Source organism: Myotis yumanensis, unplaced genomic scaffold (assembly GCF_028538775.1).
Source record: "Myotis yumanensis isolate MYYU_CA2020_CCGP unplaced genomic scaffold, mMyoYum1.0.hap1 SCAF_17, whole genome shotgun sequence".
Lineage (NCBI taxonomy): Eukaryota > Metazoa > Chordata > Mammalia > Chiroptera > Vespertilionidae > Myotis > Myotis yumanensis.
This window is the reverse complement of record NW_027223768.1, coordinates 4890335-4914783: the sequence shown is the minus strand read 5'-3', so window position 1 is coordinate 4914783 and position 24449 is coordinate 4890335. Positions and strand designations below refer to the sequence as shown.

Genomic DNA, 24449 nt, shown 5'->3' with positions numbered 1-24449 from the left:
CTTAGTACCAGAAAGAACTTAGTTAAGAAAGGTTATCTCTGGTGCGGTATCCCACATTATGTGGTAAGTTCTGCCTTCCCTGTGCAGTGGCCTCAAGCCTGTATCTGTACCAATCTTGAGAGGGTGGGCCTGAGGCTTTCTAGAAAGCGCTGCCTACTGTCTGTCAGGGGCAGAGCCCACTCACCCAGCTGTGGAGCAAGCTAGACCCTCTTTGGCCACTGCCCACCTGGATGGACTTGGTGTTTTCTGCAGAAGACCCCTGAGCTGCTCCATTTTTGGTTTTTGCCCCCTGCCCCCCAGTTTTATTGATATGATTGATATAACACTGTTACTCTTAGATGCTTCTTTCAGAATTCTGATCACAAGGTGTGCATTTTTGTGAATGGAAAACAGGCCCAACCCCCTGGTGTGGCTCCGTTGGTTGACCTTCCTCCCATGCACCAAGAGGTTGCCTGTTCCATTGGGATCAGGGCATATGCCAGGGTTGCTGGCGGGATCCTCGGTAGGGGGCGTGCAGGAGGCAGCTGGTTGGTGTTTTATCTCTCTCTCTCTTTCTCTCTCTCTCTCTCTCCTGCCACTCTCTCTAAAATCAATAAAAAAGAAAACAGGCCCAGAGATGTGCAGTGCCTGTGGAGTGATAGGAAAAAGTCAGAGATCTGTGCGAGATAAAGACCTCGAGGAGACAAAGCCCGCTGGCCCAGTTTCCAGGCAGCCAGCCTCCTCCCGGCAGGGCGCCAGGCTCAGCCAGGACGGAAGAGGCTCCAAGTTAAGGAACCCGCGCTCCCAACTGCCCCCACTCCCCGCCCGTATTGTGGGCTCTGAGGTCCCCGACTTCGGGGGACTTGATCCTCGTTCGTCGCACCCGCGCCTCTGGCGGCTGGGACCCGGCCGGCCTCTCCTCCGGTCCCACCGCCTCTGGAGGCCCGGCGGCCCTGCCCCTTCCTGCCCGCCCTCTGCCTCTGCCGCCTGCTGGGGGCGGGCGCGGGCGAGCTCCTCCCCGCCTCCCCGAGCCCGGCCCCGCCCTGCGCGCCCCGCCCGGCTTGGGTGGGGTCCCCGCTGCGACCGGCTCCCGCCAGCCCCCGGCGCCCCGTGCGGGATCCCGGTGCTCGCGCTCGGCCGCCCCCCTCGGGACCATGCTGCGCTGGCTGCGGGGCTGGGTGCTGCCCGCGGCCGCCTGCCAGGACGCGGGGCCGCCGCCGCCGCGCTACGAGACCCTGTTCCGGCAGCTGGACCGCAACGGGGACGGCGTGGTGGACATCGGCGAGCTGCAGGAGGGGCTCCGGAGCCTGGGCATCCCCCTGGGCCAGGACGCCGAGGAGGTGGGTCGCGGCCGGGCGGCCCGAGGGCCCGGAGGGCTGAGGGACTGGGGCGCTGCCAGCTCGGAGGGCGGCGGCCCGGGCTCGGCCAGGAAGGAGGAGGAGCCGGGGTGCCCGGCGCCTGGGGATGGAGACGCTCGGGAATGGGGCACCGCCCCCCCCCCCCCCCCCCAAAGACGAGCCGCAGGTTTTGAAAGGCTCCCGATGTTTTTCCAGATAAACTCAGTGCAGCGAACCCTCGCCCACTGGACCGCAGCGCTTTCGGTCTGAGTGCATCCCAGGTCCTGTACCTGCCTTTCTGCGCCTTTGCAAACATTTAATCAAACTTGAACTTGTTAGCTCTCAGGTTTCAGTGGGCCCCAGATCCTGTAAAAAGCTCCCATTTTTATCTCTTGGAAGTTGCTTCCACCACCAGCTAGTTTTGCCTACAGTTTCAGATCTGTGTGAAAACACATTGTTAACGTAAAAACATTCAAACCTGTAAAGAAGTTTTGTGAGTTTATTTGAGCCAAACTGTTGACAATTGCCGGGAAGCAGAACCTTAACGGATTGGGATAGTGCTCCGGAGAATGGCAGTCTTTCATCTGTTTTTATACATTACAATCAAAGGAGGGGACATAAGTGGGCTACATGAAATCTATTGGGATAAACTAGTGAGGTGGGAGAAAGCAAAAGGGGGTGACCCCTGGGATTGGATAAGAAGTAAAATGATAGACACACACTTAGGTGGGTGCAGGAACAATTAACATGATAACAATGAAGGAATTTGTGGTCTCTGTCCTGGGGCCCATTAGGTTGTGCCCCAAGGGATCCAGAAAAAGGGAAGTTAAAGTTACCCAGACATTTCAAGGATATATTATTATAGATGCAAAAAGACAGGTAGGCTCAGTTAAGGTAAAGATTAACCTTGTCAGTGAAGACACCGCCCTAGGAGGTGACTACCCACCATAACTGCTTTTAGTTAAAGTTTAATTTCAGACCATCCTTTGTGGTGATGTTAGGTCTTTGAGTTCGCAAGCCCGCCACGCAGGCCTCTCCTGAGCTTGTAGGGTTAGCATGTGGCCCCTTTCGTCCACAAAGTCTTGGCCAAATATGGTGATGGAAGATGATTTGACTTTGGCTGGTGGACACGCAATTCAATATACAGAGCATGTATCATAGAAATGTACACTTGAAATATATATGGTCTTATTAACCAATGTCACCCCAATCAGTTTAATTTAAAAAAAGCAAAAGAAAACCCATCTTACTGTTTTCCCCAACTTCCTGTTGAGGAGCAGAGGCCATTCCATTGATTGACATGGAGGGGCTGGGCGCCTCTGAGTCATGTTAATTGTGTGCTGGAGCTCCTCCCGCCCCTTCACAGGGAGGGGTGTTTGGAACCTCTCCAGCCCACTGAAACCTAAGAGGACACCTTGGCATCCCTGTCCCAAGGGGGAAAGCGATTCAACCACAGGAGCCAACAACTGTTGTATAGTTTTGTCGTTTAAGCTACTCATTCAATGTCTGTAGGACTGTCTGGCCGCTTCAGTTTACTGTTTGGTCTTGAATCAGATTCAGTAAGTTACAATTTTTAGGAAACAGCCCATTTTGTCCAAGGTTCATAATATTCACTTATTATTTTTAAAAAGTTCTGGCTGTCTGTAGTTATGTTCCCGATGTCATTGCTGGTCCCTTTTGCTGATTGTCTCTGGTTTTTATTTTCTTCCCTTAATTTCTGTTTATTTCCTTCTACTTTTTTGGGGTTTGCTCATTTGCTCTTTTTCTTTCTTTTTCTTTTGTTAATCCTCACCCAAGGGCATTTTTCCATTAATTTTTTTTTTTTTTAGAGTGAGTGGAAGGTGGGGGGAGAGACACAGAGAGAGAAGCATCAGTGTGAGAGAGACACATAGATTGGCTGCCTCCCGCAAGGATCAGGGCCGGGATTGAACCTGCAATCGAGGTATGTGCCCTTGTTCAGAATTGAACTTGGGACCCTTCAGTCCCTGGTTCCACGCTCTATCCACTGAGCCAAACTGACTAGGGCTCATTTGCTTTTTTCCTAATTTCTTGCATTAAATGCTGCATTCATTATTTTTTTTTATTGCTTAAAATATTACAAAGAGTAGTACATATGTCTCCACCCCCCCCCCCCCCCGCCCCCGACCTTCCCCCGGCCTCCCCTACCCCCCAGTGTTTTGCGTCCATTGGTTATGCTTATATGCATGCATACAAGTCCTTTGGTTGATCTCTTACCCCCCTCCCCGCACCTGCCCCCCCCCCCCCGCCCCCGCCTTCCAGCTGTAGTTTGACAGTCTGTTCGATGCTGCTCTGCCTCTGTATCTATTTTTGTTCATCAGTTTATAATGGTCTTTATTATTCATAAATGAGTGAGATCATGTGGTATTTTTCCTTCATTGACTGGCTTATTTCACTTAGCATAATACTCTCCAGTTCCATCTATGCTGTTGTAAATGGTAAGAATTCCTTCTTTTTTATGGCAGCATAGTATTCCATCATGTAGATGTACCACAGTTTTCTAATCCACTCATCTGCTGATGGGCACTTAGGCTGTTTACAAATCTTAGCTATGGTGAATTGTGCTGCTATGAACATAGGGGTGCATATATCCTTTCTGATAGGTGTTTCTATTTTCTTGGGATATATTCCTAGAAGTGGGATCACAGGGTCAAATGGGAGTTCCATTTTTAACTTTTTGAGGAAACTCCATACTGTCTTCCATAGTGGCTGCACCAGTCTGCATTCCCACCAGCAGTGCAAGAGGATTCCTTTTTCTCCGCATCCTCTCCAGCACTTGTCGTTTGTTGATTTGTTGATGATAGCCATTCTGACAGGTGTGAGATGGTACCTCATTGTTGTTTTGATTTGTGTCTCTCGGATGATTAGTGACTTTAAGCATGTTTTCATATGTCTCTTGGCTTTCTGAATGTCCTCTTTTTTTTGTTTTAATATATTTTTATTGATTTTTTATAGAGAGGAAGGGAGAGGGATAGAAAGTTAGAAACATCGATGAGAGAGAAATATCGATCAGCTGCCTCCTGCACACCCCCTACTGGGGATGTGCCCACAACCATGGTACATGCCCTTGACTGGAATCGAACCTGGGACCCTTCAGTCCACAGGCCGACGCTCTATCCACTGAGCCAAACCGGTTAGGGCTGAATGTCCTCTTTTGAAAAGTGTCTATTTAGGTCCGTTGCCCATTTTTTGATTGGATTGTTTATCTTCCTTTTGTTAAGTTGTATGAGTTCCCTATAAATGTTGGAGATTAAACCCTTATCGGTGATAACATTAGCAAATATGTTCTCCCATGCAGTGGGCTTTCTTGTTGTTTTGTTGATGATTTCTTTTGCTGTGCAGAAGCTTTTTATTTTGATGTAGTCCCATTTGTTTATTTTTTCTTTAGTTTCCAATGCCCTAGGACAGTGATGGCGAACCTATGACACGCGTGTTAGAGGTGACACGTGAACTCATTTTTTTGGTTGATTTTTCTTTGTTAAATGGCATTTAAACATATAAAATAAATATCAAAAATATAAGTCTTTGTTTTACTATGGTTGCAAATATCAAAAAATTTCTATATGTGACACGGTACCAGAGTTAAGTTAGGGTTTTTCAAAATGCTGACATGCCGAGCTCAAAAGGTTCGCCATCACTGCCCTAGGAGCTGTATCAGTGAAGAAATTGCTTCGGCATATGTCTGAGATTTTGTTGCCTTTGGATTCCTCTAGTATTTTTATGGATTCCCATCTTACATTTAAGTCCTTTATCCATTTTGAGTTTATTTTTGTGTATGGTGTAAGTTGGTGGTCTAGTTTCATTTTTTTGCATGTAACTGTCTAATTTTCCCAACACCATTTATTGAAGAGACTGTCTTGACTCCATTGTATGTTCTTGCCTCCTTTGTCAAATATTAATTGAGCATATTGGTTTGGGTCAATTTCTGGGCTCTCTATTCTATTCCATTGATCTATATGTCTGTTCTTGTGCCAGTACCAGGCAGTTTTGAGAACAGTGGCTTTGTAATACAGCTTGATATCTGGTATTGAGATCCCACCTACTTTGTTCTTCTTTCTCAAGATCGCTGCAGCTATTTGGGGTCTTTTTTTATTCCAGATGAATTTTTGGAGAGTTCGTTCTAGGTCTGTGAAATATGCCGTTGGTATTTTAATGGGAAGTGCATTGAATTTATAGATTGCTTTGGGTAGTATGGACATTTTAATGATGTTGATTCTACTAATCCATGAACATGGAATGTTCTTCCATCTCTATCTCTTTTTTCAACATCCTGTAGTTTTCTGAGTAGAGGCCTTTTACCTCTTTAGTTAAGTTTATTCCTAGGTATTTTAATTTTTTTGGTGTGATGGTAAATGGGATTGCTTTTTTAGTCTCTCTTTCTGTAAGTTCACTATTGGTGTATAGAAATGCCATAGATTTCTTGGTGTTAACTTTGTATCCTGCTACATTGCCGAATTCATTCATTAAGTCTAATTTATTAAATGCTGAATTCATTAATTTTGAGCTACAATATCCCTTTAATCACTTTAACTGAATTCCCCAAGTGCTTTTATTGTAGGTTAGTTCCAAGTATTCTCTAGGTCCTAATATGATTTCAGCTTTGACCCATGAGTTATTTAACCATGTGCTTTAAATTTTTAAATATATGCTTTTTTCTTGGGGGGGGGGTGGTTGAAAATATGATTAAATAGACAAACCTCTGGCTAGATTGACTGAGAAAGAGATTAAAAATGTCTTCACTTTTTCAAAATTCATATAAGGACAAATGTAAAATAAGTTGTGTAGAACTGTATGTACGCAAACACACTGAACAGGATGGCATGTTTATCACTATAACATATGTATTTTATACGTATACATAAAATATGCATTTATTATCCTAGCCGATTTGGCTCAGTGGATAGAGCGTTGGCCTGTGGACTGAAGGGTCCCGGGTTCAGTTCTGGTCAAGGGCACATGCCTGGTTGTGGGCTCGATCCCCAGTAGGGGGTGTGCAGGAAGCAGCCTTTCAATGATTTTCTCTCATTATTGATGTTTCTATCTCTCTCCCTGTCCCTTCCTCTCTGAAATCAATAAAAATATATTAAAAAAACAACCAAAAAAACACATTTATTTCCAGCGTATGTATGAAAATATAACCAAAATTTACCTGTTGCAAGGTACCTACAAATGCTGGGTACAATAAGATAAATCTCTTTTTTATTAAAAAAAAAACCAGACTATTTTTTAAAAAAATATATTTTATTGATTTTTTACAGAGAGGAAGGGAGAGAGATAGAGAGTTAGAAACATCGATGAGAGAGAAACATCGATCAGCTGCCTCCTGCACATCTCCCACCAGGGATGTGCCCGCAACCCAGGTACATGCCCTTGACCGGAATCGAACCTGGGACCTTTCAGTCCGCAGGCCGATGCTCTATCCACTGAGCCAAACCGGTTTCGGCAAAAACCAGACTATTTTTTAGAGCAGTTTCAGTTTTGCCATACAATTGAGAGGAAGGCACAGCGATTCCCCACATACCCCTGGCCCTACACATGCATAGCCTCCCCCATTGTCAACATCACTCACCAGATGGTGCATTATTCACCAAAGATGAACCTACACTAAAGCCCAGCTCACCTCAGGGTTCACTCTTGGTGCTGCACATTCTGTGGGTTTGGACAAGTGGATAAGGACAAATCTCCATCCTAGAGTGTCACGGAGTATTTCCCTGCCCCAGCAATCCTCGGTGCTCTGCCTATTCTTCCCTCCACTGCTGACCTTTTTATTGCCTCCATAGTTTTGCCAGATAATCACCTTTTTACATACGCAGATAAGCCTGTAAGAAAAGAAGGGAAATCTAGCCTTACTGCCTGGGTTTAAATTTTGGTTCTGCTACTTGCTAGTTAATTTTGGACCATTAAAAAAAAAATCTCTCTAGCCTCAGTTTCCTCTCTTTGACAGAAGTAACAAACACTAGGGTTACTGTGAAGAATAAATGCATTAATGCCTGCTGTCTAATAAGCAATCAATTATCGATTAGCTTTTAAATGATCTAATACTGTTACTGCCGTCACTACTGAGAGAGAGGTGTCAAACTCCCTCTAAGACTGTGGATCTGCCACCTTTTCTTTAGAACCCTGTCAATTTCCCCCTTTATATTCCGAGACTATACTATTGATACGTTCAAATTTAACATGGCTGTACCATCCTGGAGACTCGCTTGTTTATCATGCTGCTTTCCTGCCTATCCTCTAGCATAGTGCCCCTCATTTTTCAAATGCCCAAATCATTGCACTAGTCAGGGTGTTCCCCTAAACCAGGCCATCTTCCCAGGTCATCACTGGGGCATCTTAGCGTTGGGCTCCTGCCGTGTGGGAGGCATATCCTTAGCCATAAGCCACTGGGGCTCTTGGCCTGTGGGGCGGTGAGTGAGCCAGTTCCCAAGCCCCATGTCCCCACCTGTTGTCTTGGATCCCTCGTGGTAGTAACTGTCAGTTCTGGGCCTCCGAGGGGCAGAAAGTAAGATGGGGTTGGGTGTGCAAGTCATTTATTGGAGGGAAGGCCCGGGAAGGGTAGGGGAGAGGCCAGGATGCAAGTTGAACCCCGTGAGAAGAGTGCAAGAAGGAAGGGTCGCCTTAGGCAGAACTCAGAGCAGTTCCTAGGAAGTGTCTCAAGGCTAGTGGGGAGTCTCTGAGGACGTGCTGTCTGTCGGGGGGGGGGGGGGGGGTGGGGGTCCTGTGTTGGCCCTGGCTGCCCAGGGCTAGTACCTGCTGTGGTTAGTCATGGGTTGGAGCAGCCCAGGGCGACTGTGGACCTGGGTGAGGGCTGCAGTGGGTCCAAGGCTCCAAAGGCGTGGGGTGTGTGTGTGTGTGTCGGGGGGAGTAGGCAGCAGGCTCCCACCCCAGGCTCTCTCGCAGGCGGCCTGACCTGGCCACCACAGATCTGCTTCTCTGCCTCGTCCCCAGCCTGTCTTCCTCAGGGAGGTCAGAGGGACCAACCACAGTCCCCAGGGCTTCCCTTGGTCACACCTGGGACTCATGATCTCCCTTCCTGACCTTCTATGTTCCATTCCACTCGCACCCAGCCATCAGCTCTGCAGGTCTTGGTGGCTTACCTGGTGGTGTGACACAAACCTGCGTTCCTGAGGGCTCTGAGTCACCGTTCACGTTGTGTATGTGGGTCACCGGCGTTGCATGCATTTTTCTGGTCTTCCTGGTGTAAAAGCAGCCCTACCTCCTGCTGCTCGGGGTCCATTTACGCCGACTAGGTTGGTGACTTCTCCTGCCTGGTGGTCCCTGGACACAGGGAGTTCCCTTCCAAATGCCCAGGTGGCAGCTGGAGCTTGCGCTAGTCCCTGGCAAGAGTATATCCTGTTGGGGACCAGAAACTAACCCTGCAGAGCCCAGAGTTGTGGGAACAGGAAGTAAAAAGTCCCCCCTGTGGTCACTGGGAATGACAGTCAGGGGACCACTCTTGCTTCCACTCTTGGTTCCTGGATTCTCGTCCTGTTGGGGGCACCAAGCCAGACACAGATCCCCGATTTACTGCATCCTGAAGGGTGGCATCCATCGCTGCCAAATATTGTGTCCTCGGTGCTGCCTCAGCTACACTCTGTGGGCCTCCCTGGCTCTCTGGATGGAGTGGCGTGGGATGTGGGCAGTGGGCTCCTTGGTCATGGGCCCCTCCCACACCTCTCACTACGAAGTGGCCCCTGGTTAGATGCTGTGTACTAGTATGTGGGATGTCATGCCTGTAGATCAGGCATCCATGAGCCTTTGAGGGCAGAAAAGGGAAACCCCTCCCAGGAAGAGCTACCTAACAGATAGTCCCGATGTTTGGATGTCATTTGAGGTACTCTCAGGAAAAAACCCAAAATTCAGGACTTTAAAGAGTAGAGGGAGTAATCTGGATTCTAAGATACCAAAATGGAAATTATGAGGAAAATAAACTGATGGTGAAGAGTCAGCAGTTTTGGCTGGAGATATGGTTATTTCATTTCAGTGTAGGCTTGGAAGACTTTGGAACAGGGTAGGGCCCAAAAAAGTCTGAATGTAGACTTAAGGCAATAAAATGAAAAAAGGGAATCTTGCCCAATAGGGTTTTACCGATATTTTTTTCTTCTTTCTCGAAGAAAGACATCATTTTAGTGGCAACTCTTTTATTAATGTGTAGAGCTGAAGGGACAGGTTTTGTAGAGTATGAAGGTATTACTATACCCAAGTTCAGGGCAAGCTGATTTAACAAGTTAGCCTGAGAGATTACAGAAAACTTTAAAATGAAGTTGTTTGCCATGTTCTCATAGGCACATCCTCTTATTGGAACTTCCTTAGGAAAGATGTAGGATCATAAGGGGCACAGGACTGTTTCACCGAGAGGGATACCAAGAGCAAGAAGGGAAGCATCTCGGAGTCCAGAGTCTCATATGAGGTGATGAGACAGTCAACTCTTGGTTCTATAAAGTGCTGTCAGTCTGTTCCTTACGACACTGGCCGTGACTTCTGTCTTTTCTCCTTGGTCCTATGCACTCATGTGCCCTGGCTGGATGCCCGACTTCTGTGACTCACTGTGACTGCTTGCATTCTCTGCTGTGCACAAGCAAGGACCATTCTTCGTGGATTGCAAACGTCTCTTTTGTGGGAGGACTCATTCTCGATTGGGCCACAGCATCTCTTGTGAAACAGCATTAGACATTTGCCACTGCTCGGCCGCGCTGGGGGAAAGGTCGTAGTACTTATGACTAACCATGGCACCACCTCTTCCTCCAGGCAAACCCATGGGTATTTCAAGAACATGTCATGGTCCTCTTTATGTTGTCTGTACTTGATATGATGAGTCAGTAGAGCAAGAACTAATAGACAAGGGCTTGATTAAATTGTCTTGATGAATTTTTAAAAAATAATTTACCTTTTTTGGGAACAGTTTTAGGTTCACAGCGAAATTAAGAGGAAGGCATAGAGATTTCCCATATCCCTCCTGCCCCCACATGGGCATAGACTCCCCCATGATCAACATCTGGCACAAGAGAGGCACATTCGTTACAACTGATGAACCTCATTAACATCATTATCACCCAAAGCCCATAGCTTATTGATCTTCGGGTTCACTCCTGGTGGTGTCCATGCTGTGAAGCTGGACACATGTATTATGACATGTATCCCCCTTTACAGCATCACACAGAATATTGTCACTGGCCTAAAAAACCCTCTGTGCTCTGCCTGCTTATCCTCCCTCAAGCCCTGACCTCCTGCAACCACTTACTTTTTTACTGTCTCCATCGTCTTGCCAGAATGTCATATAGTTGAAATCATACAGTAGATAGCCTTTTCAGATTGGCTCCTGTCACTTAGTAATATGCATTTCAGGGTCCTCCATGCCTTTTTGTGGTTTGGTAGCTCATTTCTTTTTAGTGCTGAATAATATTCCATCATCTGGATATGCCACAGTTTCTGTAGCATCACTTCAGAAGGACATCTTGGTTGTTTCCAAGCTTTGCCAATTATGCGTAGCTGCTACAAACATTTGTGTGTAGGTTTTCTGTAGACATCCTATATAATAAAGACCTAATATGCTAATTAGACTGAACAGCAGAATGACCATCCAGACGACATTTCGGACGACAGTCCAGACGACTGGAGGAAGCCAGGGTTGCCAGGGCCCAGCCCCTTGCACAAATTTCATGCATTGGGCCTCTAGTGTTACATAAGCTTTTAACTCCTTTGGGCAGATACCAAGCACTGGGATTGCTGGATTATATTGTGTGTGTTTAGTTTTGTAAGAAATGCCAAAATGTCTTCCTTTTTTTCCTTGTCCACCCCCCCCCCCCCCAAAAGAAAGTTCTTCCAAAGTGGCCGAACCATTTTGCATTCCGGCCAGCCATAAATGTGTGTTCTGGTTGCTGTACATGAATTTTAATACAACTTTTTAAGAGTGCGCCATGTTTGGAAGACTCGATTACATAAAAGGCGGAGTTTTTATTGGGAAACCACACTTCCCGTTTCCGGTGGACAGGATGAGGGACCACAAGGATATGCACAGGGGAGAGTGTGGTTCAGACGAGTCAGGGGCATGGTTTCTGAGTATCTCCTGACTTCTCTCTGGGCCCCCAGCTGCCTTGACTTCCGCCCACTTTGAGATTTCCCTCCCAGGTGTGCATCTGTGAGGTCAGAGCTGGGACCCCGGCCATGGAGCGGCCTTGCCCTGCAGCCCTGTGATGCGGGTGAAGATGAGGATCTGGGGTTGGGGGTGAGAGGGTGAGGGAGCATCACAGAAGGAGAGGCCCAGAGACTTTCGTTAGGTCCCCATTCCCAGTCTCCACGACGACTATTAAGCGCCTTGGCCTTAGGAGAAGGCTTCTTGGAAAGGTGCGGCCAAGCCACGGTCAGGAACTGTTGGCTCTCCCACCCGTCATGGCCGCTCAGCCCAGGTCCCAGCCTCCTCCAGCCCCTCTTCTCGGAGAAGATGCTCCACCTCTAGAGACGGCCGTGCCAGGTCCAACCGGGCCAGGTCCAACCGGAAGTCCCGGGGGAAGGGCCTGCGTTGTCCCCACTCCGCTGCTCCAGGAAACCCGGGGTGTCTGATCGGCCGCCCTGGGAACGAAAGGAACCGAGGCCGCAGCTTCCAGCCCCCGGGGCGGCCCCCACCAGGCGCCAGGGCCCGCGTGCCCCGCCTGCAGCCGTTGCGAGGCGCCTCCCCTTCCTGCGCTTTTCTCGCGGATGGGACTTGGTCGTGGGCGCCCCAGCGGATGCTGCTGTCTCAGGTCTCTGCCATCGGGACTGATTGGGCAGGAGGCCCCCTCCTCCCTCTCACTTCCCCGTGGGGAGACTGAGGGGCCCCGCGGGGGCCAGACGCCCCGATGGACTCCCTCTACCGAGACCTCTTTTGGTACCTGGACCACAATGAGGACGGGACCCTGGACATCCTGGAGATTGAGGAAACCCTGGGTGATATAGGGATCGATGACCCCCCGGAGCCAGGGAAGGTGGGCCGAGGGGGGCCGTGGGCGGAGAGATGTGGGGGCTGGTGTATTTGTTTTCTTTAGGATTACTTTATTTCTTTATTCAACTGAAACATGTTTTTCCTAGTTACTTGGGATGGGGTAAGCTTTTGATTCTTCATTGATTTCCAGCCGTTCTTCGTTTCTAATTCTGCACTTGAGTCCATGAATTTCCCTCTAAGCTTTTGTGGCAGCTCATGAGTTCAGACCCTTTCCTCTCTGAGTCCGGAGCGTGGAGGTCTGACCATGATGCGGTCCGGCCCCAGCGAGGCATTGTCTTCCCAGGAGAGCAGGCGTCTGTGAGCTCCGGGTGGGTGACGGAGGCTCTTAGCCGGCAGAGGTGTACATTTTGGGTGATGGAGGGAGAGGGCTTACATGTCTTACCAAATACCATACTTCTTATTGCTTTCTCGCTAAAGCATTGCTTTCTACTAATGGAGATCATTTGATATGACAGCTTTTTATAATATTATTTCATTTTGGAAATCCAAGGGAAAATACTGTTTTAGATATTTAAATCCCAAGTGTTCGTCTTCTGCCTGGGGATTTATGAAATACATGTCTTATAGGAAAACAGCCAATCTACTTGAAGTGTATGTACAAGTAATTTAGTATTTTAACCCATGTTAAAAGACTTCTATTTTTTTTTCTAGAAAATTTTTTCTACTGGTGATATCGACAAGGATGGGAAGCTAAATTTTGAAGAATTTATGAAGTACCTTAAAGACCATGAGAAAAAAATGAAATTGGCATTTAAGAGCTTGGACAGAAATAATGATGGTATATTTTATTTTCTATTCATCATCTGCTATGAGGAAGCACTTATACTTCCAAGAGGCTAAAACAATGTGTATTTAGCCTTTTTTTCCTTAGGTGATAATAACAACTATTATTTTTAATCCTCACCTGAGGGTAGTTTTTATTGATTTGAGAGAGAGAGAGAGAGAGATCAGTTGCCTCCCATATGCACCCCTACTGGCGATGAACCTGTAACCTAGGTATGTGACCTGACCAGGAATTGAACCCTTTTGTTGTATGGGACGATGCTCCAGCCACCTGAGCCACCTGACTGGGGTTTTAATTATTACTAGTGTTAATACTTGTTTTTCTTAGTAATGTGATTTTTACATAGAATTCATGTTTTTCGTTAAGAAAAGTTATTATTTGTCCAATGAGTTAAGAAACTAAGTTGGGGCTGTTTGCAAAATGTTAACTATGGAACAATATGTGATTTGACTTAAAGCTTTGGGTTAAAAAAAATAATTATGTTTCCTTGTTCTCTGGGCAAGAGAGGTTTACTAGTATTTTTCTTTCATATTTAGGCATAAAAATGACAATCTAAATTTTAATAACTTGTCGATTATGTTACATTTGACAGTCTTTTTGAAAGAATTCATTTAGAGCAGATACTCTCTGATTTTGAAAATTAGAAGAAAAAAAAAAGCAGATTAGACATTTAAATGTGTGTCTTTGGACTGGAATTTTGGTTTCTCTATTTAGATTAATAGCTTGAAGTGAGAGTCCCATATGTGCCAAGGAAAAAGTAAGAGTGAAATAATGTGCAAACTTGTTTAATGTATTTATTAGTTTTTGAGTTGATTTTGCACTATGTACTTAAGCAAATCTAACCCTCCCCTAAATTCATAATTTTATCTTAATCCATTCAAGGCTTTCCCTGATAAAATGAGGGATTTGCAATTTATGATTTCTAAGGTCCTTACAGTTCTGACGCTGAGTTTATGCTGTTTTTATTTCTTTTAAAGGAAAAATCGAGGCTTCTGAGATTGTCCATTCTCTCCAGATACTAGGGTTAACTATTTCTGAAAAACAAGCAGAGTTGATTCTTAAAAGGTAAGCTCTCAGTGGACTGAGAATTGTTTTTTTCCTTTGATGTTCTCTTTCATGTCCTGCTTCAGAGCGCTAATGTCAGTGTGGTTAAGACAAGTCCCTGCACCTCGCTGCACCCATTCGATAGCTTTCTCTCCTTTTCCTTCCTTTTTGTTCGTGTGCACACATTCTTCTAAAGTGTAGGGGTGGGGAGTGCAGCCCCAGGCAGGGCTCTTTCTTCTCTTTAAAATTGATCATTTGATGTAAGTGTAGTTGGTGTACAGTCGGATATTAGTTTCAGGTGTACATTAGAGTGAGCCAGTATTTTGAGGCCACAATGTGACCACCCCACTGATTCGAGTCCTTGTCTGCCAGCGCGCAAACTCATCACAGTAGGATTGACTGAATCTCCTTCACCTTCCCACCCATCCTCCGCCCGCTCCCTTCTGGTGACCATCCCTTTGGTCTCTGTTTCTATGACTCTGTTTCTGTTTTGCGTTTTTTATTGAGATTCCACATGTAAGAGAAAGACAGACAGGATTCTTCCTTTATTTTTTTTTAAATGTATTTTTATTGTTTTCAGAGAGGAAGGGAGAGGGAGAGAGAAACATCAGTGATGAGAGAGAATCATTGATTGGCTGTCTGCTGCACACCCCCTACTGGGGATGGAGCCCTGACCAGGAATCCAACCAATGACTTCTTGGTGCATGGGATGGCGCTCAATCCACTGAGCCACACCAGCTGGGCTAGGGTTTTAAATTTAATAAGAATATTAAGTTGGAAAGGAAACGGTCATTCTGTAAAAAAGCCAGCAATATTAGTTTTATTTGTAAATTCTGTTTTGTTCCTTGGTTCACTTCTTTTTTTTTTTTTCTTCAGCATTGATAGTGATGGAACGATGACAGTGGACTGGGATGAATGGAGGGACTACTTCTTACTTAATCCTGTTACAGATATCGAGGAAATTGTCCGTTTCTGGAAACATTCCACTGTAAGTACGCTGTATAGATCGGTTTATCCTTGTTTGGAGCTGTAAGCCATTGGTATGGTCACCGCCTGAGAACACTGGGACATTGACAGCGCAGGCGCCCAACCCAGTCCCAGGGGCTCCTTAACCGTTGGAGCTCTGTTAACTCTACTGCATGTACATCATAGATTCTTACTGGATCTTTGGAGATAGTTGGTAACAGTGTCTCTTTTACTCACAGTCAAAGGAAGAGAGGGTTACTACTATTGCATAGCTCCTTCCCCAGACACTCTTACCTATAAAATCTTTTACACCAAAATCATTTACATAATAAAGTTGTAAAAATATTACCATTATAGAGCCCTGTTTCTCTCAAGCTACGTTGGTAATCACTGACCACCAGGGGGCAGTTCCTGCACTGAGCGTCTGTCCCCTGGTGGTCAGTGCGCATCATAGCCACCGGTTGATCAGTCATTTGGTCGTTCAGTAGCTTAGGCTTTTATATATAGAAATTTGAAGCATATATCATGGTGCAAAGCATAACATAGATATCATTATGAGATAAAGGGTGCATTTTTGGAGAGTTGACAAGCTAATTTCTTTAGTTAAAAAGAAATAAAATACTGCCCTTTCATTCTGACTTAGACACAGAGGAGAAAATTTACTCTGAATCCATTAAGAAAATAAAGCGGGACTGTTGGTTTTGTAAATTGGTGAGCACTGTCGATTTTCATTTCTGGTGAACTGACACTCCACACACTCCACTTAGTGGGAAGAAGCTATTGACCCTCATCTCTGCTCAGATTGGTTTGGTGACTTTCAGGGAATGAAGCTGATCTTAACTATAAAATAACACCTGCTTCTTCTTTAAAACAAAATTGCTGGAATGATCTATGTTTAGTTGAAGGAGCGTGTAATCTCCTCCCTCTCCCCCTCTTAACAGGGTATTGACATAGGAGATAGTTTAACTGTCCCGGATGAATTCACGGAAGATGAAAAAATGTCAGGACAGTGGTGGAGGCAGCTTCTGGCGGGAGGCATTGCTGGCGCCGTCTCCCGTACAAGCACCGCGCCCTTGGACCGTCTCAAAGTCATGATGCAGGTGAACTTCGTGACCTTGTGTCTGTTTGTCCTAAATACCCTCAAACACCAAGAAATAGGGTGCTTTGGAAAAGTTATCAAACTCTCTGTAGTAGTCTTTTATACCTTTAAAAAGTATCTCTGCATTTTATTGTTATTAATCCTAAATTCAGTCCATGTTATGATTTCAGTGTTCTGCCAAACCTTAAATTGTTGATACGTGTGTGATGAGCTCTTAATCTTTGGTGTTCTACAACTATTCAAGTGTGTGTGTGTGTGTGTGTGTGTGTTTTTAAAAATATATTTTATTGATTTTAGAAAAGAAGGGAGAGGGAGAGAGAGATAGAAACATCAATGATGAGAGAGAATCATTGGTTGGCTGCCTCCTGCACACCCCTTACTGGGGATCAAGCCCAAAACCCAGGCATGTGCCCTTGGCCGGAATCGAACCTGGGACCCTTCAGTCCACAGGCCGATGCTCTATCCATTGAGCCAAACCAGCTAGGGCTATTCAAGTGTTTAAATATTCAGTCATTATTGTAGGGGGTCTCCTTAAATTATATGTTATACATTTTCTTTCTTTTTTAAAAAATTAGTAATTATTCTTTTTCCCCCCAAAATATATTTTTATTGATTTCAAAGAGGAAGGGAGAGGGAGATAGAAATATCAATGATGAGAGAGAATCATTGGTCAGCTGCCTCCTGCACACCTCCTACTGGGGATCGAGCCTACAGCCCGGTCATGTGCCCTTGACCGGAATCAAAGCTGAGTCCCTTCAGTCTGCAGGCCGACACTCTATCCACTGAGCCGAACCAACTAGGGCTCTGTTATATATTTTCTAAGCCTCCGATCTTCTGTTTTCTAACACATCTTCTTGCAGTATTGGAGAAGAGAGAGGGGTTTGTACTGTTACTATAGAAATAGTAACAACAACACGTCATGAGTATTTTACAGCGTTTTACTTTTATTTTCAGGTCCATGGTTCCAAATCCGACAAAATGGACATATATGGTGGCCTCCGGCAGATGGTGAAAGAAGGAGGGATCCGCTCCCTTTGGAGGGGAAACGGCACAAATGTTCTTAAAATCGCCCCGGAGACGGCTCTCAAGTTCTCAGCGTATGAGCAGGTAAGTGTCATCACTGTGTTGTCAGTGACAGTATAACTCTAGGTATTGCCCACAAAAACTGTTTCGAGGTTGTTAATATTTGTTTACTACTTACTCAACAGCTTTATTTGTGCTGGTGAAAATAAACCCACCTTTGAAAAACTATGGGGTCACTATTCAAAAACACTGTTGTGAACACTATTAACCCTGCATTTTCTGTGCAGCTGAGAAAGAATGTTATTATTCTGTTTGCGCAAAGGAGCAGCTAGTTTCCCTCTGGGCAACATCTGGGCAACATCTGTGTCCTGCAGAAATCTAACTTGAAAACTGCTGTCCAGCCAACGGAATGCATTAGCATTTAAGCCTTGCTTTCCTGCTAAGTATTGTTAGTGCAGTGTTTGCATTTTGAAAGACATAATCACATGGCCAGTTGATTGCCTTCTAGAAGCTGATTTGTGTTTTGGTATTGTCTTATTCAGCCTGGGCTGCTGTGACAAAATCCATATAGTGGGTGGGTCAGACAACAGACATTTATTTCTCGCAGTAATGGAGCTGGGACTCCAAGAGCAAGGCGCTGACCAATTTGGGTTCTGGTGAAGGCGCTCTTCCTGGCTTGCAGATGATGATCCTCTTGCCATGTGCTCACATGGCCTTTCCTCAGTGCATGCATGTGGGGGAGGTGGGGAGAGAGGGAGAGAGAGAGAGAGAGAGAGGGAGAGAGAGAGAGAGAGAGAGGGAGAAAGAGAGAGAGAGAGGGAGGAGGAGGAGGAGGAAAAGGGGGAGGGGGAAGGGGAGGAAAGAAAGAAAAAAAGAAAGAAAACTCTCTGATGTCTCTTCTTATAAGGACACTAATCTTGCGATGAGGGCCCCACCCTCATGACCTCATCTAACTCTAATGACCTCCCAAAGGCCCCATTTCCAAATACCATCCCATTGGGGTTACAGCTCCCACATTGCATTTGTGGGGAGGGACTCACAATTCTGTCTATAGCAGGTTCTAATGTGCACTTACCATTGATTCGCACAGTACAAGAAGATGCTCACTTGGGAAGGACAAAAATTAGGGACCTTTGAGAGATTTGTTTCTGGTTCCATGGCCGGAGCAACTGCACAGACGTTTATTTATCCTATGGAGGTACGTGCCATTGTGAAGTCTGCCGGTGTTAACGGTTTTCATATTCACAATCCGTGGCTGTGTGGCAAGTATTCCCCAGATTTAACAGTTTCAAACAACAAGCATTTCTCACTTCCCAGCTTCTGTGGCTCAGGAATCTGGGAGGAGCTGGGCGAGGTGCCTGTGGCCCAGGGTTCCTTACAGGCTGCAGTCAGGGTGTTGGGGATGGATCTATTCCACACCCTCCTGGCTGCTGGAGACGCGGATCCTTACCCCCTCGGCCTCTCCACAGGCTGCTTGAGCATCCGCAACACTCGGCAGCTGGTTTCCCCAAATCGGTGATCTCGGGTGGCAGAGCCCCCAAGAAGGAAAGTGCATTCTTTGGTCACTTTGTCAACTGTTGGCCACACAGACGCCCTGGTGGAGTGTGGGAGGGGACCAGGCAGGTGTGAATATCAGGAAGCTGGCCTAGGGGGGCCGCCTGGGAGGCACGCTGTCACGGTGCTGGTAAGAATGAGAACACTGCTCCTCTCCAAAGAGTTTCACGGCAGTGGAGTTCACACGAACAACCATATTCTGTTTATTCTTTCGCAACCAGGTTCTGAAAACCAGGCTGGCCGTGGGCAGAACTGGGCAGTACTCCGGCCTGTTCGATTGTGCCAAGAAGATTTTGAAACACGAAGGCCTGGGAGCTTTCTTCAAAGGTTATGTTCCCAATATACTAGGCATCATACCGTATGCAGGCATAGACCTTGCTGTGTACGAGGTGAGCTTGTAGCAACCTTTTGAATCTGAAAGTGTGGTTATATAGTCCTTACTGTTTGAATGTGACTTTGTATGGAGAAGTACACGTATACCAGTGAACAGTTTGTGACCCAAAAGTAGATTCAAGGGTGTTAATTTACATATCTATATCTATATCTATATCTATATCTATATCTATATATATATATGTATATCTATCTATCTATCTATACATATTTAGAGAGAGAGAGGAAGGGAGAGGGAGAGAGAGATAGAAACATCAATGATGAGAGAGAATCATTGATCAGCTGCCTCCTGCATGCCCCCTACTGGGGATTGATCCCACAACCGGGCATGTGCTCTGACCGGGAATCAAATCGTGACCTTCTGGTCCATAGGTTGATGCTCAACCACTGAGCCACACTGGCTGGGCCTCATTTATCATACCAGAAGGATAAGTCTGCCTCAGAGCTTTGCAAAGGATTGAATGTGTCAAGCACAACATGAGATGTAGTCGGTAGTATTATTTTGATCAGTACTCACTGTAGGCGGTGTTCTTCAGGTCCTGGAGTTGGTGCGTTTGACCTTCACGGTTACGTAGCAGACCTCCCGGGTCTGGGTCTGAACCCTCAGCGGCTCCCCCACCTGTGCAGAGCTGCCCCTCCTGGGAGTGGGTGGCCCGTCTCCTGCAGGGCGAGAGCAGCTGTGAAAATGTTCACGTTGAGTGAAAGCGGCCGTGAAGCGAGTTGTTCACCGCCTCTCCTCTTTTTTCTGTGTCCCTGCAGCTCTTGAAGTCCCATTGGCTGGATCATTTTGCCAAAGACACGGTGAACCCCGGAGTGGCCGTGTTGCTGGGGTGTGGCGCCTTGTCCAGCACCTGCGGGCAGCTGGCCAGCTACCCGCTGTCTTTGGTGAGAACACGCATGCAGGCTCAAGGTGGGTTTTTCAATGAAGATGGTATATCCCAACCTTCGTTCTTTATTGCCTCCCTTTTCACAGAGCCTTTCCCTAATCACTCCCTCTTCATGAAATTCTAATACCACAGACACACTGCACACGTACTGTATGTATACCTGTGCTTTATGCATAAACAGTAAGGGTTTCTGTTTACTCGTGTTGAGAACACATGCTTTAAGAATTTGTAAGCTTTGCCCTAGCTGGTTTGGCTCAGTGGATAGAGCATTGGCCTGTGGACCAGTCACGATTTGATTCTGGTCAAGGGCAACTACCTGGCTGCAGGCTCCTCCCTGGCCGGGCCCTGGTCAGGGCATGTACAGCAGGAGGCAACTAATCAATGTGTTTCTCTGACATCGATGTTTCTCTCTGTCTTTCCCTCTCTTCCACTCTCTGTAACAATCAATGTAAAAATGTCCTCGGGTGAGGATTAAAAAAAAAAGAATGTGTAAGCGTTAGTATCTAGATGAAGCTGGGCTCAGATCCTTGCACATAGCCTCTCTGGGTTTTCCTTTTCTCACCTGTAAATGGGGACGAAGACCGGCCGTGTTGTAAGAATTAGCAGCGGTCTGTGTCAAACACCGGGCATTTGTCAGATTCTTGGTCAGTGGTGGCTGGAATTGCTTATTACTGTGGACGCTACAACACTTGACCTGTGATCCTCCCCAACGTGACACTGTCTCCTCCCTCGACTTTGATCCCACTGTGCCCTCTTGGCTTTCTGTCACCTCGTGGATAATTCTCTTTAAAAAAAAAATTTATTTGACTTCAGGGGGGAGAGAGAGAGAAAGAGAGAGAGAGAGAGAGAAACATCAATGAGGAGAGAGAATCATTGATCAGCTGCCTCCTGCATGTCCCCTATTGGGGATTGAGCCCGCAACCTGGGCATGTGCCCTGACCTGGAATCGAACCATGACCTTCTGGTTCATAGGTCGACACTCAACCACTGAGCCACACCAGGTGGGCTAATTCTCTTTTCTTATGATTCGCTGGCTTTTATTGCTCTATTAATAAAGTATGCTTTCTGTGCCTTTTCTCTTTTGCTCTTTCCCTGGCCAATCTCACCCTCTGTCATTTCTTTCCAGTGGTTCTCAACCTTCTTAACGCCGCGACCCTTTCATACAGTTCCTCATGTTGTGGTGACCCCCAACCATAAAATTATTTTCGTTGCTACTTCATAACTGTAATTTTGCTACTGTTATGAATCAATCGTATTGTAAATATCTGATATGCAGGATGTATTTTCAGGGGTCACCACCCACAGGTTGAGAACTGCTGCCAGTATACCCTGGGCATCTACAGCTCAATCCCCAACTTCTCTGCCAACCCCCCCCCCCCCCCCCCCCCTTATAATAGAGGGCACTTTCTTGGACTCCTTGGAATGACTGTGACCCTTTCCTTCTGCATCATTCTGAAGCACACTGATGCACACTGGTAAGAACACCGCAGGCTGGAGTATGGAATTAGCCTGGTTTTTTTTTTTATTTTCTAGCCATGATAGAAGGAAGCCCCCAGCTGAACATGGTTGGCCTGTTCCGACGAATCATTTCCAAAGAGGGGGTACCGGGACTTTACAGAGGCATCACCCCAAACTTCATGAAGGTGCTCCCGGCTGTAGGCATCAGCTATGTGGTTTATGAAAATATGAAACAAACTTTAGGAGTCATCCAGAAATGACATGTTGAACTTTTTTTTTTTTTTTTTTTTGCTTTAGCACGATTACACTGAAATTCTCAATAATATCTAGAGGGACTTTTTCTCCTAGAATTGCAAGTCGATGGCAAAAGAAGTATTTTTTCACAAAAGGGAAGAGCTTATCAATGATCATTTAAACATTTGGGCTCAATTTTCTATATACAGAAATGTTTTAAAAAATCATAGTTTTGATAAGCTCATCCAATTTTGAAAAATGCCAGATTATCTCTTCTTCTTAGTCCGTTCTACAAATCCCTGCCCTGAGTCCTCAATCTGAAACATGAACCTGCTTGAACTAAATCTGTTTTGTGTGGTGGAATCATAAATCATCCGTCTTTATTTTTGGATGGTTCAGGTTTATGCCAGCTTCTTTATACTTGTCTTTTTCTTAAACGCAAGATGATCAGAAAACCTCAACACTTAAACTGTTTTATATATTTTGAATGTCTTTGTAGACTTCTTAACATTTCCTTGTAGACCTGTTAATAGGAAGTCATTGGGTTTCTATCCTTACCTTCCTTTAAGCTGAATAAGAATGAACATAAGTGGCTGGATTTCAAGGCATGGGAATACCCTCGTCTATTGCTATCATTTTTGTAAAGGAGTGATGAAATAATACTTATTCTGCGGGCCTTTTTCTCTTTTCCTTGCACTGTGATTTGGTTCCTGAGAGGACATACTGTCAGCATATTGCTGTTACGTTATCAACACAAGGCAACTTATTTGAAGGGTTCTGTTTATATTCTGTCTTGGCTTTGAAAAGTACCAGGAAACAAAACATTTTGATGGAGATCAGCTTTTGAAGAGCGTCTCTCTCTTTTTAGTCCTTTGTTTCCTACTTGAATCAGATTTACCTGGGAAGGTCTCTGGGGACCATTCTTGGTCATCTGAAATGTCTTCATTACACGAAGTGGGTTGATCCGGGTGAGTGACATTCCCTGTCCTCCCTCCCTGTTGAATTTCTTTGAACCTGCAATTCTCCACGTGGGCAGCACAAACCTAAGGGAATAGTACATAATAGTAGTAGCAAATATCTTCTATATTAGGTACTTATATTTAAACAAAAGGCCCAATTTATGAACATACACATTCATAATCTCTCTTGCCCCAAGTTTTAGAACATGTTATGATATAGAAAACTTAATTTTTAATATTGATAGCATGTTTTTATTAGAGCTATTCTTTTTGTAGTTAACTATCTTTTCTGACTTATGTGGTTAGAAGTTAGAATAACGTTAGTTGAAGTTATTCTTACCATTTTTTAAAATTTAGTTTCTAAACTTGTTTGATTTCTAGTAATTGCTGTTATAAATTGCCAACATTTTAGTGAAAAGCTAGTGACATAATAGGCATTTACTTTCTTTGAATCTACCTCTGGTATTTTATGAACCGAAGAGAAATGTTGGACTTGTCTTTGTGAAACATTTCAAAATATAGTTTTCATTATATGAGTTATGACTGATACATGTCTCAGTATTTTTATAATACATATAAGCATGGGACTCTCTCTTTTGGGTGGTTTGTTCTTTGGAGTAATACATAAATTATAATAAGGTACATGATTAGCTCTTTTATACTCATAAACAATTATGGAATGGACAACTGACATTTCAAGCTACTGAAAAATTATTGTTCATTATGAATTTAAATTGTGTGCTATTTAACATTTATAAGGAGTGAATGTGATTTATCTGTGCATCTTGTATCTTTTGAAACAATGATCTTGTATCTTTTGAAAAGAGCCCGGAGTTGAAGATAGATTATTTCTGGCATTGGTGAATATTTACTTTCCATTTATATTAAAAAAAAATATGTATTTGTTTTTAAAATGACTTGTTTCCTTATTTTAAAAAAACAGTATAACTGAAGCAAAAAACAATGGCTGAGTGTCCTCTGGCCCATGTGGCGCAGTTAGTTGAGTGTCGTCCCATACACCAAACGGTTGCCGATTCCATTCCAGGTCAGTGTTCGAGTCCCGGTTGTGGGCTTGATCCAGGCGGGCAGCATGCAGGAGGCAGCCGATCCGATGTCTCGCTCTCACCCTGATATTTCTCTTTCTCTCTCCCTCTCCCTTCCTGTCTAAAAAAGAAATAAATAAAAAACCTTAAAAAAAAAAGGCTGTGTCATACAGCTTACATCACTGGCAGTGGTTTGAAAAATACTTTTCATGTTTTTATGAGTCTTAACAAACACTTAGGCCTTTCCTGAACAGCCACAGCAGTTACTGTCTCTAGCGTACATTTCGACATAAATTACGTTTTTCTTGATGTCCAAGTCCCACGTTTACCGAGTAGGGTCCCACCCTGTGGGTGCACAGTGCCACCTCCTGGTGGCCTATCGGCTTGTTCTCCCATCTGCACATCAGGCCACACGGTGAACGCGGCTCAGCGGTTGAGTCCACCGTGAACCAGGAGGTCAGGTTGGATTCCCCGCAGGGCACGCGCTCAGGTTGCGGGCTCCATCCCCGGTAGGGGGCGCGCAGGAGGCAGCCCACCACTGGTTCTCTCTCATCATTGACGTCTCTCCCCCTCCCCCTCTCCCTCTGAAATCACTTAAAAGTATACATATATACTGTGTATATGGCATGGTTTCCCTTTCCCTAAACAGGAATTTTGCGTGGAACACCTTCTGTTCCCACGAGGATTTGCTAC

General features: G+C 45.4%; 1 protein-coding gene across 1 annotated transcript; it reads left to right on the top strand.

The window, feature by feature from the left end:
- The first annotated feature begins 1062 nt into the window (after positions 1–1062).
- On the top strand, positions 1063–23627 carry SLC25A24 (solute carrier family 25 member 24). Its single transcript, XM_070396177.1, has 10 exons — positions 1063–1319; positions 12964–13090; positions 14074–14161; positions 15017–15128; positions 16048–16206; positions 17160–17312; positions 18319–18426; positions 19004–19171; positions 19935–20085; positions 21596–23627. The coding sequence occupies exons 1-10, from the start codon at positions 1134–1136 to the stop codon at positions 21778–21780; spliced, it is 1437 nt and encodes a 478-aa protein (XP_070252278.1). The 5' UTR covers positions 1063–1133; the 3' UTR covers positions 21781–23627.
- Positions 23628–24449: the final 822 nt, after the last annotated feature.